The sequence below is a fragment of the Coloeus monedula genome (genome assembly GCF_965178545.1).
Source record: "Coloeus monedula genome assembly, chromosome: 2".
Classification (NCBI taxonomy): domain Eukaryota; kingdom Metazoa; phylum Chordata; class Aves; order Passeriformes; family Corvidae; genus Coloeus; species Coloeus monedula.
Window position 1 is genome coordinate 66,533,320 of NC_138782.1, and position 24,183 is coordinate 66,557,502.

Genomic DNA, 24,183 nt, shown 5'->3' on the forward strand with positions numbered 1-24,183 from the left:
GGCGCCCCGCCCGCCGAGGGTGGAGCGCCCGGCCCGGGAGGCACCTCTGGCTCCGCCCGCCGGGCACACGCGGAGCTGGCCTGGGCCTCGCCGAAAGGTTTTCACCGAAAATAAAAATTAAAAAAGAAAAAAAAATGGGAACAAAACCAAGTGAATGCCTCCTGAGTTCATTAGAAGTTGAATTGCCGCAGAAAAAAACCAAACCAAACCAAACGCGCAGTAAAGAGGGCAGATACAAAGATAGTAAGTGCTTATGACGCTGGATCTTTCTCGTTTTTCACCAGAAAGCTGTGTCCAGCAATTCATTGATCAATATAAACCAAGAAAAGCCTTTGAGAAATTTAGACATTTTGCCCCTATATTTCAAGTTACTTGGATTTTTGTATGTATGCACAGATAATCTTAAATACCTTTTCAGCACTGTTGCAGTTTGTTCGGGGTCACTAGAGCAATTCCAGAGATTTTTCTGAGTTTACATTTTTTCTTCTACACTCCCAGCAGTGAGGGCTAAAGTCTAATATTAGTTTTAACTGCATAAACTGACAGCCCCGAAATTGTTTCATGACAGCTATTATTACTAATTCACAGTCAAAGTAAGACATTATGTGAAATCACAGAATGGTTTGTGTTGGAAGGGACTTCAAAGACCATCTAGTTCCAACCCCCCTGCCATGGGCTTGGACACCTTCCACTAGACCACGTTGCTCAAGGCTCCATCCAGCCTGGCCTTGAACACTTCGAGGGATGGGGCATTCACAATTTCTCTGGGCAACTTGTTCCAGTGCCTCACCACCCTCATCCTACCAACTGCTTCTGAAGCTAACAGAGGGTATTGGTAACTGGTAGTTAGTTAGCCTTCAATTTCTAAAAATGCTTTCTTAATAGTTTGTATTTAAAATCATTTGCACCGTTCATTAGACTAGACCTGCAGAATCACTGACCCTGCAACTTAAGCGTATTCTGTGCTCAAAAGGCACAGAGTATTTGTCCCACAGATGACAGGCTACAGTGTTTAAAAAGGTATTGACATGAAAAATTTAGACCGAGAATTTTAAAAATGCTTTTTTTTTTAAAGCAAGCTGTGCCTGTACAAACAGGGCATGGTTGGCTTTTCTACCTGAAGCAGCTCACTTGCCAGATGTGCCGACCTGCAGAGTGGTAGGCAGTCCCTTTGCAATGACCTAACCTGCTCCTTTTCTCTTTTACAAACAGGCAAATCAAATCTTTAGAGTTTAAAAATGAGGATTATTCTAAAAGTAACTAGATTTTCCTTTGCTCTAAAGCCAGCTTTGTGCAAAACATCCAACACAAAACCTGCACTTAAACCAGCACCAAATAAAACATCTGCTATTACTTGGGTACTGACAAGCCTGATTTGTGAGTGTGCATTTGAACACTGTCCTGAATCAAAAATCTGTATCCAAGTAGCACTGAAGGAACACATGCTTGATGTTGCAAGAACAAGCTCTTGTTCTCCCTGAGAGAAAAATTACTAGTGACCATAATTTTCCAGTTACTTTAGGAAAGTTGTTACTGCCATTTCACTCAAAGCAAGGCTCATGGATAGCACACTTCTTCTATTTCACACGTAATTGTAGTTTGTTTTCTCTTAATGCCACTTCTGTATACAATGAAAATCAATAAAACCCAAGAACTCAAGAACTTTTAAGACATCTTTGCTTGGCTGGGCATAAAAATATATATGAACGCTTTGGAAATATGAAAAAGGTGCATACAAAAATGATGCATGTGGACATTTGACTTCTGGTAAGGGGTTGGCCAAGAAAGATGAGGGGATATATGTCATTCACTACAGCTGAGAATAGCAGCAAGAGCTGCCAGGTCAGCTGTTTAACTGTTTTCTGGCATTTCTTAGCGCTTTGTCATTGTCTGTGTCGGAGTGAATTCAAAACACAGCTCTCTTTTAGGACACACCATACTACACACACAGAACAACTAAATCCCAACACCAACCCCACCAAAATACAGTATTGCTGAAATTCTCTTTTTATGAGGTGGCACAGGTATTTGTCAGCATAACCTGTAACTTAAGCTGTATCCTTTAATCTTTAAAATGTTCTAAAGTTTGTGAATAAAAGAGGAAGCATCTGTAACAAGTTTCTGAATGCATAAATTCCTTTATTGAAAATATTGTGATAGCACTGCATTACATATATTCAATATTCAGTTTCAAGGGTCACAGAATTTTGATTGAACAACACTGTTTTGAATATAGACCACAGCGTTTAGATATGCTTTGACAAGGATAATATAATGGAGTAAGTTGTAGGTAGCAATAGTGAAATGTATGCAAAATGTTGAACTTCATTTCATTTTGTTTGTTGTGGGGATTTTTTGCTGGGTGTTTGGTTGGTTGGGTTTTTTTAACTACTAAGTGGTCTTCTGCCACCATTTAAAAGAGCAAAGAGTGTTAGATATTCTGGGTATCTTCAAAGCATTATGCTGTTAGCAACTTCCAAAATATTTTAAAGCATTATTAATGAGAACTTTATTTATGGCTGTAGTAGACCACAAAGAAAGGAAGTGTGAAAAGCTCATGTGCAGCGTGTTACAGGCTTACTGTGTACAGCATTGTTTTTTTAGACTGTGAAACTTCTGTGCAGGATTAAGATTTAGAAATGCTTTTGGAAGAAAAGCAATTGGCTTTTTTAAATTATTACTTAATCTATTCAAAAAGGAAAGAGCAGTAACTAAATTGAGCTGTATTACTCAGTTAATAATATTCCAACATTAGATTGTACTGGTTTAATGCACACTACTGTCTCTAAAACTTGCCTTTCTCAGGACAATGAAACATTCAAGTCTAAGGGCAGGACAGCGCCCTAATATTGGTTAGGCCCAGACTGTGTAAACAAAACCACAGCTTAATGGCAAAGCAGAATTCATTAGCAAACAGTGAAGATTGCCAGTCCTCTCTCACACTCTCTCCATTTACCAAAATTTTCATTTTGTAATATAGAGTCTTTTCAGCTTTGGTGGCGGGAGGGAGTATCTGATAATTTCATGAAAAACAAACAAGAATATTTAGTTGCTGTCAAATCCTAAACCAGACTGCTGCTTGAAGTATTTTTTTTTAAAGGAAATTATATATGTAATTATTAGGAAAGCAAGTTTTACACTAATGTGACCTGGCCTGTTAGGAAAAGAACTTTCTTCTCTAAATCTCAGTTGTATTTTCTCCTTAACAAATTCTTCAATTTGTAGAGAAATGCTCATAAAAGCACAGTGGGTGGCTTATTTTGAATCACTTGGTGGTGATACAGAAAAACAGTTCTCTCTTAGAAATGTCCTTCATAAACAGTCAAATAATACTCGGGCAGGTGCTCAGAGCATGCTATCCCAATTCTGTGGACTGCAACAGAACTGATAAAGTCTACACTAGGGGGCAGCTGCCTAGTGTCCATACACTGCCAAAATAGTAATCTATTAACAGGAATGTGACAGCACAGTTAAGAAAAGGTACTATCCACCTTCTCCCTCATTTCAGGAAAAGAAAGTGAAACAGAATTATGCACTCAAGTGTTTCTGCCAGGAAAACAAACCCTCTAATTAGGGTATAATGAAAACCGAATCTCATTTACAAAATAAAAGTATAAAAATTAACTTCAGAAATCAAATAAATTGATTCAGAATAAATGCCAATGCATAAGAAACCTACCTCAACAGTAATTATTTATCAAAATGTGATTTGAAACATTAAACAAAAAAACTCATAGCTAATACATTTACAAAAAAAATATATTATACAATAACAATAAATAAAATAATTTTAAAAACATGTTCCCTTAAGTGCTGTGTACACCTATTTCTGATTCTTTTCCATGACAAATAGTATGCTGTAGATTTTGGTAAAGTAACCTTTTATTTTTGGTCAGCATTTGCATGTTGAACATAAATACACATGGAATGTACTAGACAGTTATAGTTCTTCCACAGGATTTTTTTCACAGTTACATAAAAAGTTTTCAACTTGTACATCATGAACATTTTCATAAGCATTGTATCTTCAATGGAAGAGTGCTGGAAGAGGAAGTAAAAAACACTTCAGAGTGATCTTTTACTGGTCTTACTGCCTCTCAAAACCAATTCTTTTATTCTTGGGTTGTTTGTTTGGTTTTTTTGCGTAGTCATGCTCTGGTACAAACTTGAGGAAAAAGCGTGTAATGTGGTGAGGCAGCCTGCACCTTCTGGGTAGCTTTTAAGTGCCTAATGGATCCAGTCCTTAAGGCAGTCAGTGTTTCACTCAAATGTCCATACTTCTACATCTTGTATTATGAAATCTTCTTTCTTAGTTAAGATGTCATTATTGAAGGTGCTGCAGGAGTTGCTTCGCCCATGATACAAATCTGCATCTAACCATAAACCAAACCGGCCACTAGAAAGGAAATACACAACAAATTTGGTGTTATACAGAACAGTAAAAACACTGAAAGTTGTATAAACACTCAAAGAAGTGATATGGAGGAATCTAAGTGACTCTGAGGATCTCTTGGGCCAAATGCAAAGGGCTCAGTCCTGGCAAAGCACTCACCAAGAAGCTCGTGGAGCAGTCCCCTTGCTTTTGTTTGCTCCAGTGAGTGGAGCAGTGCGTAGGGCCCTGTGAGTGCCCGCAGCCCATGGGCCACCCAGCTGCTCGCACTGCCAGCTGTGGCTACACCAGGGCACAGACCCTGGGGTCCCTTCCCTGGCTGTCTGGATGTGGACAGAGCACCTTCTGGTTAGAAAGGAGGAGGGAAGTTTATCCACTCCCGATGCAAACCATGCCTAGCTGTCCCATGGTGCAACCTCCAAATAAGCTTTAGTTGGTTGTACAGCCTTAGCCCTTGATTTCCTACCTACTGACCTTTGAAACTCATGACCTGATTATGCCCTGTCTGTATTCTTGCTCTGTGCATCAACAGAAAAAAACTTAGTAAGGACCATGTGATAAACCCTAGAAACCGATGGCAAAATTGCCATTAGGGATTATCTTCCAGTGACAAACCTCTTCAGCAGTGAGTGATGTATCTACCCAAAACATCTGTTTTGTTCCTGGCTAAAAAAACCCCAACTAACAAAACAACTCTGCAACAAACCCTACTTGCCTAACATCAAGCAACTCTAAGCAAACAAAACTGCTCTCAGTCTGTAACAGAAATCAGATTGCTGAGGTATCTTCTCTAAACAGTTTACTAGAAGTAAGGTCAGCCATTTTACTGGTAAGTTTTTATTGTCCCTACCATTGTCCCTATTTCCATCCATTTAAAATTTAAAAAAAAAAGTTGGCTATATGATTTGAAAACCAAACACTCACTCACCCGCCACCTCCAAGCTCCAGAGAGGTAGTGTCTCCATTGATGAAGTAGGTGTTCTCTCCACTCCATTTGAATACCTGAGGAGGGGAAAAAAACACGAATATGTTTGGACTGTGAGGATTCTTGTACTCTCAAACTACTGGGCACCTACTCTTAGCAGCTGAAAGGTGTGGTCATCTTTTATTTTGTTCTTTGGAAGGGGAAAAGGTAAGGTAGAAAGTAAAAGATCAGTACATACTTAAAACTATGAACAAGGCACTCTAGTCCATATTTTAAACTCTGCTTCCCTCTCTAAATCAAGTGGTATCCTGTTAAAAAGGAACAATGTGTTCAATATGGAAAATGTGCAGAAGCCATGAGCATTAAGGAGTATTTCAGCAGCACTCATCTCTGTTTTGTTGTCACTGTGATCCTAAGAATGCATGAAATTATATTCTGTTCTTGATATCATTGCCTTCCAAGGTGAATCTTTGTGACAGTTCACTCCTTAACTCCTTCCTGCTTCCCCCTTCAATCTACTTAAAACCCTCTCCTCACCTTTACAGACTGTCCTCTCTTCAGATAATTACAGATACTTCTGCTTAAAGTATTGCATTGAAGCAGTGAATGATTAACTGCATTCATCAACATCTGGCACATCTTCTACACTCAAACATGCTGTCTTCATAAAAATCTCATAAATGTTTTAGAAGTGGAACCCAAAAAATCTTATTTGAGAAACTTACCTTGAAATGTGGACTGAATGTATAGAGGAATGTTTCACCAGTGCCATAGTAATGGTCACTAAACCTGAAGGGATGTGTAGCATACGCTCCAAATATCTGTCAGAATAAAATGATTACATTACTTTTGTGGACAGTGCAAAATCCAAGAGAAAAAATCCCAAACATTTCAAAGTACTTTCTAAGATCAACTGAGCTGATTTTCATGTTAGAAGAACCAACTAGTGAAGTGTGTTAGATGTGCAAGTATTCCTCCACATCTTCTGTATTCTGCAAGTTAAAAGCCAGATGACAACAATGGCAGCAGGATTGCTGACTCTAGGAGCTACTGAAGAATGAGACCTCCAGGGAGGCATTGTTTGTCACAGCTTAACTGAGATACCTAAGAGAGGTTCTTCCAAAGGCACTACTGCACTCATTGCAATTCTAAAGCCTTTGTTAGTGCTGAAGTACTTGGCAGCTGTAATTCAAGTTTAGGCAGTAGAAAATAGAAAAGAATACACCAATGTCTTATTTTGGCATGACATCACTTCACAGCCTGAGTAGCATTTCATAATGATCACTTTTCATGATGTTTCCCTTTCAGCTCCACCCCCCCAGAACAAGTGCTCCTTACCTGGTTGTCCATATCCTTGATGACAAGGAGAACGGGACTGTCGAGAGAAGCCGACTTGCGGTACAGAGTCTTCAGGCTGGTGCCGTGCTCCAGCGTGCTGTATGCCAGGCGCCACGGATAGCCCTGCACCCGTGCGGGCAAGCGCCGGGCAAGCTGGGCAGGGGGCAGGGAATGAGGGAAATGGTTACACAAGCAACACAGGCACTGCCCCAGCCTATTCTCCTTCTCACACTCGACAGAGACAACACCACATCTGCTGTCTGCTGAAGGAAACCTGAGGGTTTTCCAGCCATACCTGCTCTATGTGCATGTTCTCCAGGAGAGAACTGTGATGCTTTAAGATAGGCAAAGTATCATCATCATCTTCTTCTTCATAGTAACTGCAAACGCTCTTGCGTCGTTTAGCTTCTTCTACAGTTATGATCTGTGGCAAGAGAACAAGTGTCCAACCTAAAGCACAGCTCTTACACCATCAATCCTCTGTTGAAGTCAATTAATTTAAAGCTTTCTCCTCGGCTGTCACACTTTATGGAGCAAAACCACCATATGGGATGGTTTTATCAAGCATAGGTACCCATAAGAAAATGGGGAAAACCTTAACTGGCAAGGTGTCTTTGTGACTGCAGCACAGTCAAGGTCTTCATAAAATATATTCCTAGTTGAAAATTACCAAACAGCTCTTGGGAAACTTCTGTTTATTCCTTTAAGGCTTTTTAATATTGTAATATTTTAAAAGGTGAGTCCATATAAATATTTCCAATATCAGGTTTGAATTGACATACTTAAAAATCAAAGCACAGACTTCTCTCCAGTAGATACAGATAAGTCCCACTAACTTTTCCCATAAAGCTAGAAATAAAATGAGCATGCAAAACCATGCACCTAATGCTTGTCTATAAAAGGACTCAACAACCTACAAGGTGCTCAGAGAGACAGGGGACAAACTCTGGACTCCACGTGGCATGAGTAGCAAACAGGAGCCCAAATGTGGCATGGGGCAGGAGCTTCCAGGCTGGCAGCACCGATAGTGCCCAGAGCTCCCTGCAGAGAGGAGGAAATCACCTCACCCATCAGCAGCAGCAGTCCAGGTGTCCTGGCTCTGGACAAGCTGCTGCTGGGGTGCTCAGCCTCATGGCTGGCAGAGGGCATCACCTGGCACAGCTGGAAAGCTGCCAACCCTTCAGTGCAGCTCGGGGCAATTGGCAAGTGCCAGGAGCCTCAGCTCTGCACAGCAGTGGGAGGTGAGATGAGGCTCACTGTGTGCAGCAGTGGGGCTTTGGCTGGGGCTCGGTGCTACCACGGCACAGAGGAAGCAACAGCAAAAGCTCCAAAATGGAGCTGACAAGAAAGAAAAGAGGAAGCAATGAGGCCTAGCTACAAAACAAACAGGAAACCATAAACCTCCTTTTCCTTCCATGAGTGTATCACCACAGTGGTCTTGTCTTGGAGCAGGAATCTCATGATGCAGCTGCAGAGCCCACTGTGCTGCCCATGAGGCTTCCAAATGGCTTTCATGTTACACACAGATCAAGTTTTGCATAATTGCTCCATGCCTTCACTATCACTGGTTGAACTTGCAGAAGCTGTCAACAGTAGAGACAATTGGGAAGAGATGCCTGGAGGTCCTACACACACCTACCCCTCAGGCGAGAAAGCAAATGCACTGGACTGACTCCAGCTGTGGATTTAACCACACAACAAAGCACAGAAGTTTTTCATGACGACCAGGACCAGTGAGTTCACACAGCCCTAATACCATCAGTCACACCTGGCATCCCCAGTGGGATGAGAGCTACACATTGCATGCACTCAAGTCCAGCCCATGCTCTCCTGCAGCTGCTTGGAGCTGAGCAGGGCACCTGGGCACTGGCACTCCAATAATGCAGGGTCAGGAAAAGTGAGGAAGGCAGGATCACAAGGCAAGATCCAGCCTGCAGAACTAACACTGCTATGTGCCCCTGCACATCTGAGCAGTTACAGGTATTCCTGCCCAAGATACTGCAAGAGCTCTACGGCTTCATCCTGTCCCTCTGGCCTCTTCTTCTGAGACCACAGATAATCCTGTGCTGGAAAATTTTTCATATGGTCAATTTCAGGAAAGGTTTGCACTGCAAAATTAGGATAATTAAAAAATAAAAACCACCCCACAACAAACTGTTCAAAGAAACAATCTTTCTACTTTTATCATTGTTCTTTTTTCACCTTCTGAGTGGTTTGCCTCCCCTCCTCATCTCCCACACCATTATTGTATATATTTTTTTCAATTAACACCTTTTTCACCTTAAATCAAAAGTACCCAACTCCCCTTTTGATGACTATCTTTTAGGATAGTCAGGAGTGGGGGAAAAGTATCAACCAACAGAGCAAATCAACCAACAAGAGGTATCTGTAGCAAAATACAACCAAACTCACACAGGCAAAACCTATTAAAACAGTTGTAAATTGACTCCAGAGACAGACAAGCCCCCCCTCTTCTCTGTATACACACCTATTCAGTCTCTGAACTGCACATGTGAATGAAGTTCAGTCAACAACTGTAGAAGGAGGCATCTGCAAGATCAGGTATTTACAGACCACACAAAAGCAGAAATGGATGAAAAGAATCGACCACTACAGAAACCAGATCTACAGAATCTTTCAAAGATTTTATAGGACTGAGGAAGGAAGATACCTGAGGTGGAAATGACCCCTACCTGAGTGCAGAGCACATTTATTGCTAGGACAGAAGTACTGTCATCAGATTCACACTGTTCACATGGGAAACAATTCAACATACCTCCACAAAAGGTTCCTCCTGGTCCGGTCTGGCACAGTAAACAATTCGAATATTCAAAGGCATTTGTCTCTGTTTCATCATCTAGCAGTTTGTTTTGCAGTACCCACTACTCTACCCCTGCTCTAGTGGCAGAGTTCTCAGCCACAAGTGTGACAGACAGCTACTGGCCATGGCATGCTGTGATAAGATTGCTTATATACTTCTCTACAATTAAGAGTTTCTGTTTCCCCGCAAGGGAGAGTGAAACTTTCACAGTCATCATGCCCAAATTTGGACGTTATTCAATAGAGATTTCCTGGCAGCCCTACTTTAAATTGGTAAAGCTGGAATGTATTACAAATAAAAGAGACACACCTCTAAAAGCAGTTTTCAGCTAATTCTTCCTTCCAATAAATATCTAAATAAAACAGTGAGAGACAAGCTCCCAGTGTGGCCAGATCTCTCCTACATCTGTTCTTCGGATCACTGACTCTCCTTCGTTTTGGTTTTATGAAAACAGCATGCAAATAACTGAACAGTGAAATCTTGTGCGATGTATGACTGCACTCAGCTCTAAGCAACACGAGGAAAGCTTCTTTTTTTTCCCCCATCTTTCAGTTCACAAAGCACCAACATTGAGAAACTACAAAACTGCAAAACTATTAGCTCCTTGGGAATAGAAGTTGCTGCATTTCAAATGACAAGTCCCACTTCCAAGATCCATTTTTCAACAGAACATACTTTGATAAAAATACTCAAAAAAAAAAAAAAAAAAAAAAGAGGGCAGTAGAATTTAAAGAAAACAAGTTTATGTTTAAGACAAATAATCAGATAACTTTTTTAATCACCATCAAGATATTTCCCACTTTGGGATTCATCTTTTTCATTTATTCCATATCCTTAGCAAAGAAAGTGTTTGAGCATTCAGAAATATGATTTTTTTAAAGGTGTGCAAGCTTATTTCTCTTAGAAAGTAGGCTTTTTATGCAGAAGAAAGACATAACAAGCATCAGGCATGCCAAGTGGTTAAAATAGATTGCAAAAGACCACACATGAAAAAGCCAAAGTCCAATGATAAAACTTATCCCACTTACACCCAATATTCAAACAGCACTGCTGCGTGCACCAGAGAAGCACGGGTCTGGCTCATCACCACGCACCAATCCATTTCAACCAGCACACAGGGGTCTGGGTTAGTGTTTACGTGCATATATAGATTTTGAAGATTTTATTTACAGCACATAAATACATTAGGAAGCACATTATAAATTTAGCAATGCTGACAACATACGCCCGTATAGCTTTGCAAAAGATTAGTATCACATGGTCAAAATATTTACACAACTTCTGCTGGTTGCACACCAGAGAGCTCCTAGTTGTTTACCTGCTCTTTCTAGGGAGAGAAAAAAGGAAGACTGAAGGAATATGAGTACATTTCTGAGACAGACACAAGCCTTAAGAAGACTATATAAAGCAGCAACTGCTACAAAGGAACACCATGAAAATCCTCAAAATAACAACTGCTGAGATTCTTAGCACAGGGATGCGTACTTGATATGCACATGCTTCATGTAAAGGCAGAAAGGACTCACCTCCCAGCTTTTAGTAGTGGGCTCACTAAAGAAGTTGTCAATCATGTCAAGCTCCTCCTTTTCTACCACAACAAAACCTTGCTCTTTGGCATCTTTCCCATATATTTCTGGTGACCACTGAACAAAAAATGTGTACAAGTGATCCACCCTGTGAAGAGAAGAGGAGGAGACAACCATTGCTCAGTGGTCCATGAATACAACACTGTCATGTAGCACAGAGGTTTTGCCCAATGACAAAGCAGGGACAACCACACAAACAGGATACCTGTGTACCTCCACCCTCACTTACCACACAAAGCAACAGCTCCCTCTACCTGGGAGCCTGAACCACTTCAAGGCTTCTCTGTTTTCACTCCCCACAATGTATTTTTCTCCTTCCTTTGCTATATGCAAGACCAAAGCATCATGGTAAAGCAGTGTGGCTTGTCCAGTCCCACACAATTCATATTAAGAAGTCAAATTGATTGATATTACATCATACTCCCAAAAGTTGACTCCATAAAACATTCACTTTACCCATTTAGTTTGACCTCCAGCATAAAACAAGCCATGAGATCACCAGTGATGTCTACACTACAGTTCTAGCTGCCCTTTAAAAGTTATAGGGGCTAACCACAAAACAATCTTCATTCTCTTAGCATTATGAAAATAAGCTGTTACTGACAGCTTTGCTAATGATATAGTACCAGCAGCACATGCTCTTACATAAATGTAGTCAGCTCTCAGCCACTGTCTTTAAAAAGATGTTCCTTTACAACATCCATAACAAACCATGAAACAGTTTCTGAAGAAGGAATTAATGTAATAAGTTAAAATGAACACACGCAATTTCAAACAGCAATACAACAGTGGATCCACTATACAAGAAGTTGAACTGCCAACAGAAAAACCAGACCCACAGTAAAGAGGGCAGATAGAAAGATAGTAAGCGCTTATGACATTGGATCTTTCTTCAGCTTTTCACCAGAAAGTTACATCCAGCAATGCCTTGATCAACAGAAAAGAGAAAAAACCTTAGAGAAATTTAGACATGTCCCCCCCCCATATTTCAAGTTACTTGGATTTATATGTATGCACAAATAATCTTAAAATACCATTTCAGCACCGTTACAACCTGTTAGGATCACTAGTATAATTCCAGATTTTTTCAAATGAGTCTACAAAAAGAATAAAGGATTTACTTTGCTTCATCATGGAAATGAAAAAGGAATAAATTAGCATTGCTCACAGAAGCTTCAGAAAGAGCAGTCTGATGATCTCTGCTAACTAATTTGAGCTTTAACTGAAAGAGAAAATTGACTTGAGCACTGTGTATTTTAACATACAGTAGTCCTACTCCGGAAAGCTAACTACATAATTCCTACAAATCCCTAAGAAAGGACAATAAAATAGTGGTTGCTGCTGTCTGGCTAAGATCAGTTTGAAAGAACGTTTATGCAGGTGGATGAAGGAGAGCAGCACACTTGTATCTCAGAATCACAGAATGAATTTATGTTTTAAGCCACCTCTGGAGATCATCTAGGCCAGCTCCTGCTTATAGCAGAGCTAACTTCCAAGTTAGAGGAGGTTGCACATTCTTGTCCATTTGAAGTTGGAAAAATCTCCAACAGTGATTCTACAAGTTCTCCATGCATAGCCTGTCTCCTGGGTTTTTTTCTCTTTTACCTAATCATGATCTCCTCTGAAGCATGTAGCACGTGATCTGAGAAGGGTCTGGTGCCATCCTACATTTTCGTTTTCTTGTCCCCTCACCTTCTTTTTTTAACCAAGTGTCTAAAAGGAAGAGGGGAATAATGACCACCCAGGTTGTTTGGTTGTTCTTCTTTACTTGAGCCAGCAAGAAGCAAAGCCTTCATGACTGCAAGGACACACCACTGACATGCTCCATTTGCTCTCAACTTCCCCAACTCCTTTTCTGCAGAGCTACTCCCCAGGCCACCTGTCCCCACCCTACTGCTGCAGGGACTGCTCCATCCCAGGTGCACAACTTTTGCATTTGCTTTTTCTGAACTGTCAGCCCATTGTATTGAGGCCCCTCTAAACAGCAGCCCTGCCCTCCAATTATGAGCACTCCCCAAATTTTGTGTCATTCCCCAAAATGACAAAGGTGTGTTCTGTCTCAATGCCATGTCACCAATGAAGGCATTAAACAGTATCAGTCCCCAAGCACACCGCTTGTACCTCGATGCCACTCAGACTAACTACCAACCCTTTGAGCCCAATGGTCCGGCCAGTTTTACAACCAGCTGTAACCTACCTGTCCAGGTCACATCTTGCCAGTTTGGCTATAAGGATACTACGGAAGATTGTGTTGAAAGCCTTAGTAATGTGATGGTAAAACAACAATCCTTTGCTCTCTCCTTGCTCAAGGGGCTAGCAATCTCAAACAGAAAAGTTATTTGGTCAGTAGAAAAGCAATTTGCCCTCGGTAAATATATGACAGCTGATCCTGATGACTTCTTTCCCTCTATGTGCTTGGAATGGTGTCTATAAGGACGTTCCTCTCAGTGAAGCTTGACTGCCCTGTCCTCCCACATATTTTTCTTGATTTTTCTGACAATGGTTGCAACATTTGTCTTTCCAATTATTAAGGAACACTACTGGTGAACAGAACCTTTCAAAAGATGATAGAAAGCAGCTTTGTAATAACATCAACCAACTTCCTCAATATACTCAGAACACTTCCTGTCAGGTCCCAGGCACTTGTATATGCTCAGTTTATTTAAGTAGTATATAAACTAAGTTTTTCCTCTGCAAGGGACAGTTGATAAATAAATCCAGACACTCCAGATTTAAGAAGCAACAGAATAAAATAGAAATAGGTGATTATAAAGGTGATGTCATTCTGAAAAGGGATGTTCTGCTAATAAAATTCTAGCATTATGCTACAGTGGTATTTCCAAGCTCACAACTGAAAACATTTGAGCCAATTTTTAAATTGAAAAACCACTTCATGAGGAACTTTCTTACAGCCAACTTGACAGCTGCAAGAAAATTTATCCTAGAACTCAATAGCTGTTTTGGTGATCACATGCTTATGAGTGTATCATGCACTAACAGGGAAACATCAATAAAACAAAGTACTTGGAAAGAGACAACTATAGAAACTTGAAGTCAGTAACTCCAGAAAGAAAATATTCAAAAGGCTCTAAGTCCAACCACTGTTCCTGGCCCAGAGAAAGAAATTAATCCAGAGACGTCCCATGACTTTGTTATAAATGTGCCTGACTAAATGATGATTCTTCACAAATCTTATGAGGGCTGAGGTATTGTAAGCCCTCATATGCTTTTATGAGCTTCTACAGACTTCTGTGACCCCTCATTATAAGACGTTAAGCTAGAGATACGAACAGGTTTTCATAGATTTCCTCTGTACAGCTTGAGATCTTATTATTAGCAATCTAAGAGTACTCTCCTTGTAGAAGGCTAATTCTAAAAGGATTCTAAATCTAAGTTTTATGCTACCTGTTCCATTCCACTAACAGGTGCATGGAAGAATGATCCTTCAGCAACAGGATCTTGTTAATCATTGTCCCTTTATGCAAAGCCCTGTGTAAGTGCATGGAAGCATCATCTAAGTACTGACTCCAGACAGCTGTGCTGCAAGTTCTTCTAGGTCTCAGCTTCAACTGTGTTAACTACAGGTTGTTACACACTAGCAGGAGTTACAACCCAGTAATATCTTGCTCTAGAAAAAGAAATCGCACAGAAACAGTAACAAAAACCAAACCAAAACTTACCCAAAACCAAAAAGGTCAACGGGGCAGGGTGCTAAAATTGAAAGAGAGAAAAAAGCCACAACTCCTCTCACTTTTCCTCCTTGAAAATCTGTCTGCTTTCAAGAAAGAAACTTGAAAAAAGTGGATGCCTTCTCAGCAGCATGATCTCAGTGCAGTGTCTTTTACATCAACTTCAGTGCGAATTACACATTCATAAACCAAACCTGTTTGCAAAATTTACACTATGGAAAATTAAAGAGTTTTACTTCTTGACTGAGGAACTAGTCAATGCTATTATTTACCATCAGAGAAATTCTGCATTACTATCTCTGTCTTGGTGCAAGGCATTTTCCTCTGCAAGGCCTTGAGGAAATGTGTGACCTACTTACTGAACTACTACTACTCAAAATCCACTAGGGTGGGAAATCTACATACCATTTAAACATAAATCCACATCGTAAGAGCACACACAGACTTACCCTCTAATACTGTGAGCTGTACCCATTGCAAAACTTCCCAGTAAAAGAGTCAATCTCTCTATTCGTGTCCAAGAGCATGGGTGCCCCTCTGCTCAGCTGAACCTGGCAAGAAGCCGCCCTGCACTGAGCGGTCTGTATATAAGGCAACTCAAGATGCCCAGCACCCGCTCTGTGTGCTGAGGTGAGCACTGCTGTGACCAAGGAGGCAGCACAAAGCAGTGCTGCAGTCACTGATTAACTCAGCCATGCTGTGCTGGTCTCGGGGCGACGTGTGCCAGGACACATGCAGCGCCTGGGAAGCCACGCATGGAGAGACAATACCTACAAGCAGGCACAAAAGGCAAATGAGACTTAAGATTTAGTGACAGCCTTTATAAAGAGTATCAGCCTCAAAGTTCTTCTTTCTGTATTAATAAAGCTTCCAGAGGCTTCCAATTAAAAAAAAAAAATTTGAAAGTACTGGGCTGAGAAAGCAGCAGCAGCCTGCACACGGAAGAGCAGCTCTGCTGGGAGCTGTGGGCTATGGGGCCCAGGCTGAAAATGGAGCTGTTTTCACAACTGATGACAGAAGCTGCTTTAACAGCAAACACTGTGACTGTGGAAAAAATGTAATTAAAGGCAAATCAGAGGAAGATTTAGCTTACATTAAATATAGACATGCAGACCAATTTTTTTCAAAATCTCTCTCCAGGTTTGGACTGTTTTTTTGATTTTGGGTTTTTTTTTTTTTAGTTACTACAAAGCATTAAGATGCTGTACAAGCTACTGTGACTGGACAAAGTGTTTTATTTATTCTGCTTTGTGGCCAACAAGATGAGAGTGATATTCTTGACATTTACACATGAATATAAACTGCATTCCAAATAGTTTAAAATTTAGTAAATTATCTCACATTTTGTCTAAAATACATTGCAAAGCTATCCCAAACAACCTACTATTCATGGCACTCTCAAAATGCAACACTTATGCTTATATTCTATACAATACTGATGCAAGAATATCCCCAGCAGGTAGAAGTGTTGTGTTTTGCTTTGGGAAAGCATCCAAGAGCTTGGAGAAAACACTGTCTTGTTCAAGAGGCAAAGACATGTCTTGCATTAATACAAAGGAGTGGGTCTCACATTTAATTTCTACTCCAAGTTCTACTTGATCTTTCATGCAAATCTGTGATGTTAAAACAGGCATGAATAGCACCAAAAAGACCCAGTCTTACAACCAGTCATTCACCACTACTTTTGATCAAGATCCAAACAGCAGCCCTGACATCAAAGCTCTCGTCTGTCAGCCAGCATGGCCAGGTGCTGCTGCAGCAGCTCACTGCAGAAGTTAGTTTTTCCTTATTATAAAAACTGGAATACAAACCAGTTGTCAACACTTCAGTTTATATATGGATTAGGTCTGCTCACCATTCAGAAAGCTTCTGCTCATAAAAGGGCAAGCAGAAAAGCTGTTTTCCAAGTCTGTGGTAAGAAGCTTGATAGATTTACCTGTTGCACAGAGCAATTATTAGAGATGACCTCAATCAGCTCAGCAGCTTTATTCACAGTTAGCTACATTATCCCCAAAGCAGTAACTGACCTTGTGTTGTATCGCAGCATCACTTCAACTCCTTGAAGTATTTCCTCACACTTTAACCTAGAATTTTCTGAACCCACCCTTTTGCAATCCCGGAGGAGTCAAGGACTGGGATCCGCAGATAGCAAGCAACCCAAAAGTTATCCAGCTACTCTCCCAAGGGCCACATTCCAGCTGGATTAAACCTCTCCCTCTCCTCCACGAAGAGTTCTAGGACAGCAACTTCCACACTACTACAGACAGTCAAAACACTCCTTTTTTAACCACAAAAAATATAAACACTTAAATCAACACACGCTACACATTTGAAATTAAAATTATTAAATAAAAATTATTTTTAGAAAATTGACTGCATCTGAAAGAGACACCTCTGAGATGGATCACAAGTCCAGATTCCTCCTTCCTGGTATCTAATTTACCAGAATTACTGATTTTGGTTCATCAACAGACCAGAGAATTGCTCTAGCTGCCTTCTGTCAAGAAAAGGATCACATATTTGATTCCTCACGGCCAGTGAAAATTCTTAGGTGATTTATGTGGAAAATCACAGACCTCCACTTTTTTAGTTTGTTGTTTGCTTTTTTCTAGAGTACTATTTATGCATTAATACACATCTACAGGAACACATGTTATGCTCCTCGATTTTACTGCAAAGGGACTATTTTTTAATGGGACAAAAGACAGAAATACTCACACAGAATAACCTGTTTAGTTAGGAGTGCCTCCCTTTTCCCACACGATGCCCTTTGCTCATATGAAATAGCTATTTTTTTAAGCACTGACACCTTAGTGCATTTTATGATGCTCCAGCCACTGCTCCCTTTTCCCCCTTTCCCTCACTTCCTAGACTACAGCTGAAACCCTGATCATCTCCCATTTTTATTATATGTTAGTTGCACTTATATCACTCTTTCCATCTTCAAGTGGCACCTGAGCCCTTTTTTCTTCCTACTGAGAGCCATATTAGACCAGAAATAAACACTGCTTTATGTCACTGGCATGCAATGAAATGAGGGCACCCCTCAGCATCCCTGCTGCACTTCATACCTTGGACCATGCAGGCAATGTCAGATTCAACTCTAGAAAGCACTACAGATTTAAAAAGTAGCAGACAGACATTTTTGTGCTAAGAGGAGTGCAGCTTACCTTTCCCGAGGAACAGCAAACCAGTACTCTGGTTGCTTTATCTTTTTACTGTATTGTTGAGACATGGTCGTGCTCTGAGACACAAAGGACTTTCTCATGGGCTTGCCTACTTTAATGCACAGAAACATTGGAGGAGTCTTGCTCTTCTCCTCTTTTGAAGGAAGCATATCTGAATGAGACACAAGAGAAATGGTCTGCTTACAGGAAAGTAAAATACTGCAGCTGATAAAACACTGTGACCAAGATTAATAATCTTGTGCAAAGGAATACTCAGAGGCACCATACACAGAATTACACCTGACTTCAACAGCACAACTGGTTTAGTAAAACCACGTTCATCCTAAACTGAGGCCATTTATTCCCATTTTGTCACAGCCTGTATCCCCCTCAGCGATACAGCTATGTACAGAACAGCCCTGTAAAGAAATAGGTAAGATGACCTGGCTGGGTGCTGCCTGCAACATGAAGCAGGCAAATAAAGGGGACATGTTTGGGTCCCAAAAACCCATCCAGTTGATGGGTAATCTTGCATGCACACACACACAAAAAGCCCAATCAGTTTCTTGACTCTTTCAGCCACACAGCCATACAAGCACCTTTTGTCTGCACAAGACAGACCCAAGCCTAGAAGCAGTTTAAGCTCCTTAAATTGCTAATATGAAAAAAAACCCCTGCTTATTAAACTACAGCCTCAATCACACTGAGATTGCCTTGTTTTAGGCATACACATACAGCCAAATACAACCAGCAAGATATAAACCCCTACAAAAAAAAAAGGAAAAATCATTTTAAGAAAAACTGTTCTTAAAATAAAGACTTCCACTTTAAGCATCCCCCACCACCTGATATGAATCAAGGGTATGTCCACTGGTTCATTACATTACCCAGAGAGGAGCATCAACACTCCAGGACAGACTAGTGCTTAGAGGCACTGGGCTGCCATAGAAATGGTAATATGTGTGCACACGCTCTGAACAGAGATTTCATTCCGTTACGTGCTTTCCTGGAACAGCCTGAATTATTTCTGATAACGCAACGACCAATCAGGAAAAAAGTGATCAGTCAGTAGGACTATACATGTATTCCTGTTTATCACTTCTTTAAGGGTTTCCATAGCATGAGAGACACCAGACACACACCAACAGTGTGAAGAATACTTTGGTACCCTTTGGTACCTTCATAGCAGTGCTCTATTACTTTGGATACTATCAGAAACCCACTGACAGACTTCAGTGAGGCAACAGGGGTTACCAATGTGGAGTGACAATTCCTAGGCCATGAAGTGTCCCTGCCAATACTGAACTGGATGACATCTCACTGTCCTTCTTAAAGCCAGCAAACAGAAGTAAAGATTATGTAAAGAGTGATCAATGAATGTGGAAAGAGCACACAAGCTACTTATCAAACTACAAGCTTAGAGAATTTGAAGATAGCAGATAACATAAAATCGAAATACACAAAGAGTAAAAAAGAGACCAGGCATTACAGAAAGAGGGAATCTAGAGTAGAAGGCTATCAATTCAAAGGTTACCGTCATAATGCTGTCCAAGTCTCAGAGGAAACAAGGATAACCAGAGACCTACCTTCAATTGGCACTTGAATTTTCTGCAGCAGCCACAGTCTGATTTCTGATTGATTGTCTAACTGTGTTTCTTGACAGGTCTTGTCTATAGCTGGTACTAATGAAGAGTCCACAGACTCTTTCAGATCCTTTTCCTCTGCAGCTGCTGAGCTGATTTCTAATGAAGGTGCTTTCCTTTCAACACAGCAGGAATCAAGCTCCATACTTTTAACTGTATGGACTTCATTAGCTTGGGACTTTGAACAGCTAAGTGTAAGGTCTATGCCAATTGCTTTATTGTTTTCACCTTCCTGGATTTCAGCCTTGTGTAAGTCTTCAGATGACTGAGACCCATTTCCATCTTTATTGAGGTAAAATTCAATAAGTTTATCTTTCTCTAGCTCTTTCTTAGTGTCCAATTCAGTCTCCACCTTACCTGTCGGGGAACTGACACATTTGTTTACTTCTGGAATAACATCTTGCTTTTCACACAGCTCTAAGTCTAAGTCAGCTTTAGGTTCAACACTGTCCTTTTTTTCCAAGGAATCAACTGTCAAGTGCTCCTGGACTTCTGTAGTAGGTTTGGTTACCTGCTGCTTAGTTCTCAAGTCCCTGGGGTCAGCCAGCAAGCCTTCCATTACTGAGATTTTCCTGTCCAACCCTCTATCCATACGAGATGATGTCTTTTCCAGCTCAATTAAGTCATCCTCTCCTCCTAGAGGGGATTTTTCTTTGGTATCTGAAGCATTTTTTTCCCTGGAAGGGTCCTTGGTACATGAATCCGCATCAAACTTTTCCAAATGTTCTGTGGCAGTGATGTTGTTGGGAAACTCCAGAGACTTTGATTTGATTGAGCCTGTACTCTCTGATGACTGAAGAACTTCAAAATCAGAAGACTTTTCCTTATCTGAAGGCTTTATCTGTTTGGCACCCAGAGCAACAGATGCATCCCCATTCTGCTGCCTCTTTTCCTTGCTAAGGGATTTGAATTTGCTGAAAGGATTGATATCTTTCTCAGAGGACAGGTCTTCCCATTCTCCTGGCCTGTACAGAGGACAAAGATCCTTTGGTATGTCACTGTCAGGGAAAATGATGGATGTACATACAATGTTAAAAGCAAAATGGAAACAGAAAAAAAATGAAAAGAAAACTAAATATCAACTTAACTTAAACCATGAAACTCAATAAAAAACAACTTTCTCCAAAATAAACATACAGAACTGGAAATAAGTGACTTTAAAGACAATGGAGAAAAAAGCATAATACCAAAATAAAAAATGAGTAAACCACTTGGCAGACTGTGCCACGTGGGTGAAGAAATGTTACACGTGTAATAAGAATGTGCAAGTCATCAGAAGTTCAGTTAACAAAAAAACACAGGACATGTATTTAGCTGCTGGAATTTAATTCAAATCATATGAGTACTGTAATTTCCCACACCTGACAATGAGTCAACATCTACAACCATCCATGCTTCCCTAGTCAGTACAAATGTATTTCTGAGAAAAACAAATCGGAGATAAGATGTATCCTGTTTGAACACGTTTACTGCAAAACAGTAACAGGCAACAGAGTTAGTAGCTTTCTTCTTTAATTTGTCTCCATTATTCAAATATACTGTTGAATGCAGGCTTCCCCAAATATCTTTTTAAAGCAGGACAATCATAAAACATTTCAAAATGGAAAATTCTGAAAAAAATGTATCACCATAAAACTTGAGCCCTTCGTTACTGCTAAAAAGTCTGAGGAGAATGAGAATACAAGATCCTCATGACTTAAAAGTTGCTAAGAAGCTATTAAACACTCCAGTAATGAGTGTAACAAGTACTGGAAAGTTTTTCTTGAAATGAGAAAAGGGAGGGAATTATGAATTTAACTGTTCAAGCAGGTATTGCCTTTAAGAACAAAACCCTGCTTAGAACAAATAGATAAGCAGTGCCTGGTCTGTGCATAAATGAAAGTAGCCCACCCCAGAAGGTCTATTATGTATTATAGATTATAACTATTAATGTATTTCTGGTTCTGAGATAGAAGTATTCCACAGTCTGGTGGTTCTTTTAAGTCCTGAAGATGGCAGCTAAGGTGCTGTTATCTTCAAAAGGTTCAAATACTCCTCTGAGAACAGTCCTGATAGCACAACAATGGTCCAAATCTAAACCTCTTCACATCCACTGAAATAGCCCTAGAGACAGGTCAGCGCGAGAGCCCAACCATGGCATACCACAACTGCTTTTATTAATTACTGGTTTGTACTGGTCTCCTTTGCACTTTGGTTCTCATATTCATGACTCATTTGTGTTTAATGTCACTTTAGTGTTCTAAAGTGGAAGAACAACACAAGTGAATCACACCTTCGCTGGCATTTAACTCTTGCTGCAGTAAAACTCCTCCTCTCCATTCCCCTCTCCCCCAGCCCTTTTCCATGACCCTTACTAATAATCTGCAAATGTAAGCTCAGGGAAGAACACTCCTTACGATGGCAATGCATCTTTAATCTTCATGTGAGAGATGTCATTGTAGAGCGCTATCGAGACAACCTCCTCCATGGGGCAGATGAGCCCATATTCTTCACAGCCATTCTCAATTACCAGAGGATCAGACTTATGTGGGTCAAACATGATATTGTTTGGAGTTACTATCATGACTCCTCCAACGACGCCCTAAAACAGGAGAAAAAGGAGTCAGCATACCACATGTAATGCACTCATCATTGGGTATTGGATTTTAGGCTACTATCCTAAAAAGCAAAACCACTTTCCTGCCTCTTTATACTGTATCATGCAGTGTTTGCTAGCAAAATACTTTGCTTTCCAATTGCATCAAGTCAGACATTGTAAGGAGAGCAAAGACAAAAATATCTTAGTAACATCCAAGCTCCTGGATGATAAGGAAGCACATCTGAACTACTCAACTTTCAATTCTGACTGCTGTTAAGTTAAAAATGTGATTGCTAATCAATCTCAGACAAAACAGATTAGTGGATTTATTAAAAAAAAAATTATAGCGTTTTACTCTGGATGCAACCACCTTAATTTGATCCACGAATTTACATGCAACCAGCACACCTGAATGCAGTCTTACTCATGGAAACATCCAGGTTACTATGCCAAGCTACATTATAAGTTCCCTTGATCTACTTTCCCAGAGGTAGATGCAAAATCCTTCTTCACACAGGGATCTGAGACAGCTTCTTCCTAACCTCAAAACAGCTCCTACCATTGGTCCAAGCATATTCTGCACAGCTGTAGAGGACTCATTTAATTATTCAAAATGTGCTCTAGCCATGGATTTGATAAAAGGCTGCTGCATCAGCCATTATTCAGCATCAATCCATGACAACTGACCATTTTTCAAGGTTGAAAAGGAAGATTTCCACTGTCTTGCTTCTGCACCCTCTCCTCCAGATGAACTACAAAATTCACCAGACCAACTCAGAAGCTGTGTGTAAATCATGATATCTGACAAATAGGATACACAGATTAACTGGAATGATCCACACTGCAGATACTACTATTATCCAAGGTCATCTGCAAGGTAAGCCAAGGAAGGCTCATAAACAGGCAGGTAAAAGACCACAAACTTGGTTTGTGGGGCTTTTTATTCAAGCAGTAAGATGTGGAGGGCTGTGAGCCCTTGGCACAGGAGCCCTCTGCACTCCCTTGGAGGAGAGAGGCCTGAGGGCAAGATGACTTTCCCCACAGACAAGCAACCTTCCTTGGGTCGTGGTGAGAAAGTGAACCACCCCCAGCCTGCCTTGTTTCTATATGGTAATAGCCTGTACCCAGTTGGCTGGTTGGTTTCTACCCCACCTCTTGCCTTTCCCATAAAAAGCCCCTGTTTCTGCCCCTGATCAGGGAGCCTTTGTCCTTGGCCTTCCCTTCACAGGGGCTGCTGGACAGTAAAAGCTGCCTCTGTGGAACTGCCAAGCGAGGCTCCTGTCTCTCTGTCCCCGCGTTTGCCTTGGGTGATTTCACAAAGAGCTGAATCACAAGAGCTGGTATCACTTGTACCTGAGAAATCACTACACTGCTGAAATCCCCTGCTGCCCATGGAGGCCTGCCACTGCCCCTGGAAGAGTTGTTCCTTGCAGGACACTCTCTCTAGGAAGGTTGCAACACACTGGGTTGTCCACCCCCAGCCCCCTGAAAGTGACAGTAAGCTGATGGCTTGGCACTGGCAAATAGGCACATGAATGCCTGCTTTTTTATAAAGCAAAATCTGTCCATATTTCCCATTTGCTTCTCCTGTATGACTCGGTTGACAAGCTCGGTTTGTGTCTGGATGACAGAATCAAAACAAAGTGCAGAGGCTTCTCCCAGAAGCCAGAAAGACCATACATCAGTAGGCTGTACTTCCCACCCAGCAACTGCAGGAAGCAAGGCAACAAGGGATTTAGCTACAATGGCAAAGAAGCCATCTCATTTTTGATTGCTCTGACTGCAAATTACTTTTTCCGTCCTGCAGCCACAAAATTGGCGATCTGTATCCTCTGCACCTGACAAGCATCACATAGCAAAGTGACAGTATTGCCCTAATTTACATGCGAGACATCAAGTAGTTCTCTGTTACGTTCTACAAAATAGCAGACTGTAAAATTGCAGAGTTGTTAAGCACAGTCTACAACCACTCAATGCAAAAAGAAGCCAGAAACTGTAGGTGTAAACACATCCATCTTACAAAAGTCAGGACTAAGGGAAAAAAAA

At 40.8% G+C, this 24,183-nt stretch overlaps 1 protein-coding gene across 1 annotated transcript in view; it reads right to left on the reverse strand.

The window, feature by feature from the left end:
* Positions 1–4,260: 4,260 nt before the first annotated feature.
* NCOA7 (nuclear receptor coactivator 7) overlaps positions 4,261–24,183 on the reverse strand; it is a gene marked incomplete at both ends in the record, with an annotated part of 59,570 nt that continues 39,647 nt past the window's right edge. The window contains 9 exons of the mRNA XM_082276714.1: positions 4,261–4,396; positions 5,319–5,392; positions 6,041–6,136; positions 6,654–6,806; positions 6,949–7,077; positions 11,001–11,148; positions 17,920–18,088; positions 19,503–20,557; positions 21,956–22,140. Coding sequence (XP_082132840.1) covers positions 4,261–4,396; positions 5,319–5,392; positions 6,041–6,136; positions 6,654–6,806; positions 6,949–7,077; positions 11,001–11,148; positions 17,920–18,088; positions 19,503–20,557; positions 21,956–22,140 — 2,145 coding nt within the window. The remainder of the gene's footprint in view (positions 4,397–5,318; positions 5,393–6,040; positions 6,137–6,653; positions 6,807–6,948; positions 7,078–11,000; positions 11,149–17,919; positions 18,089–19,502; positions 20,558–21,955; positions 22,141–24,183) is intronic.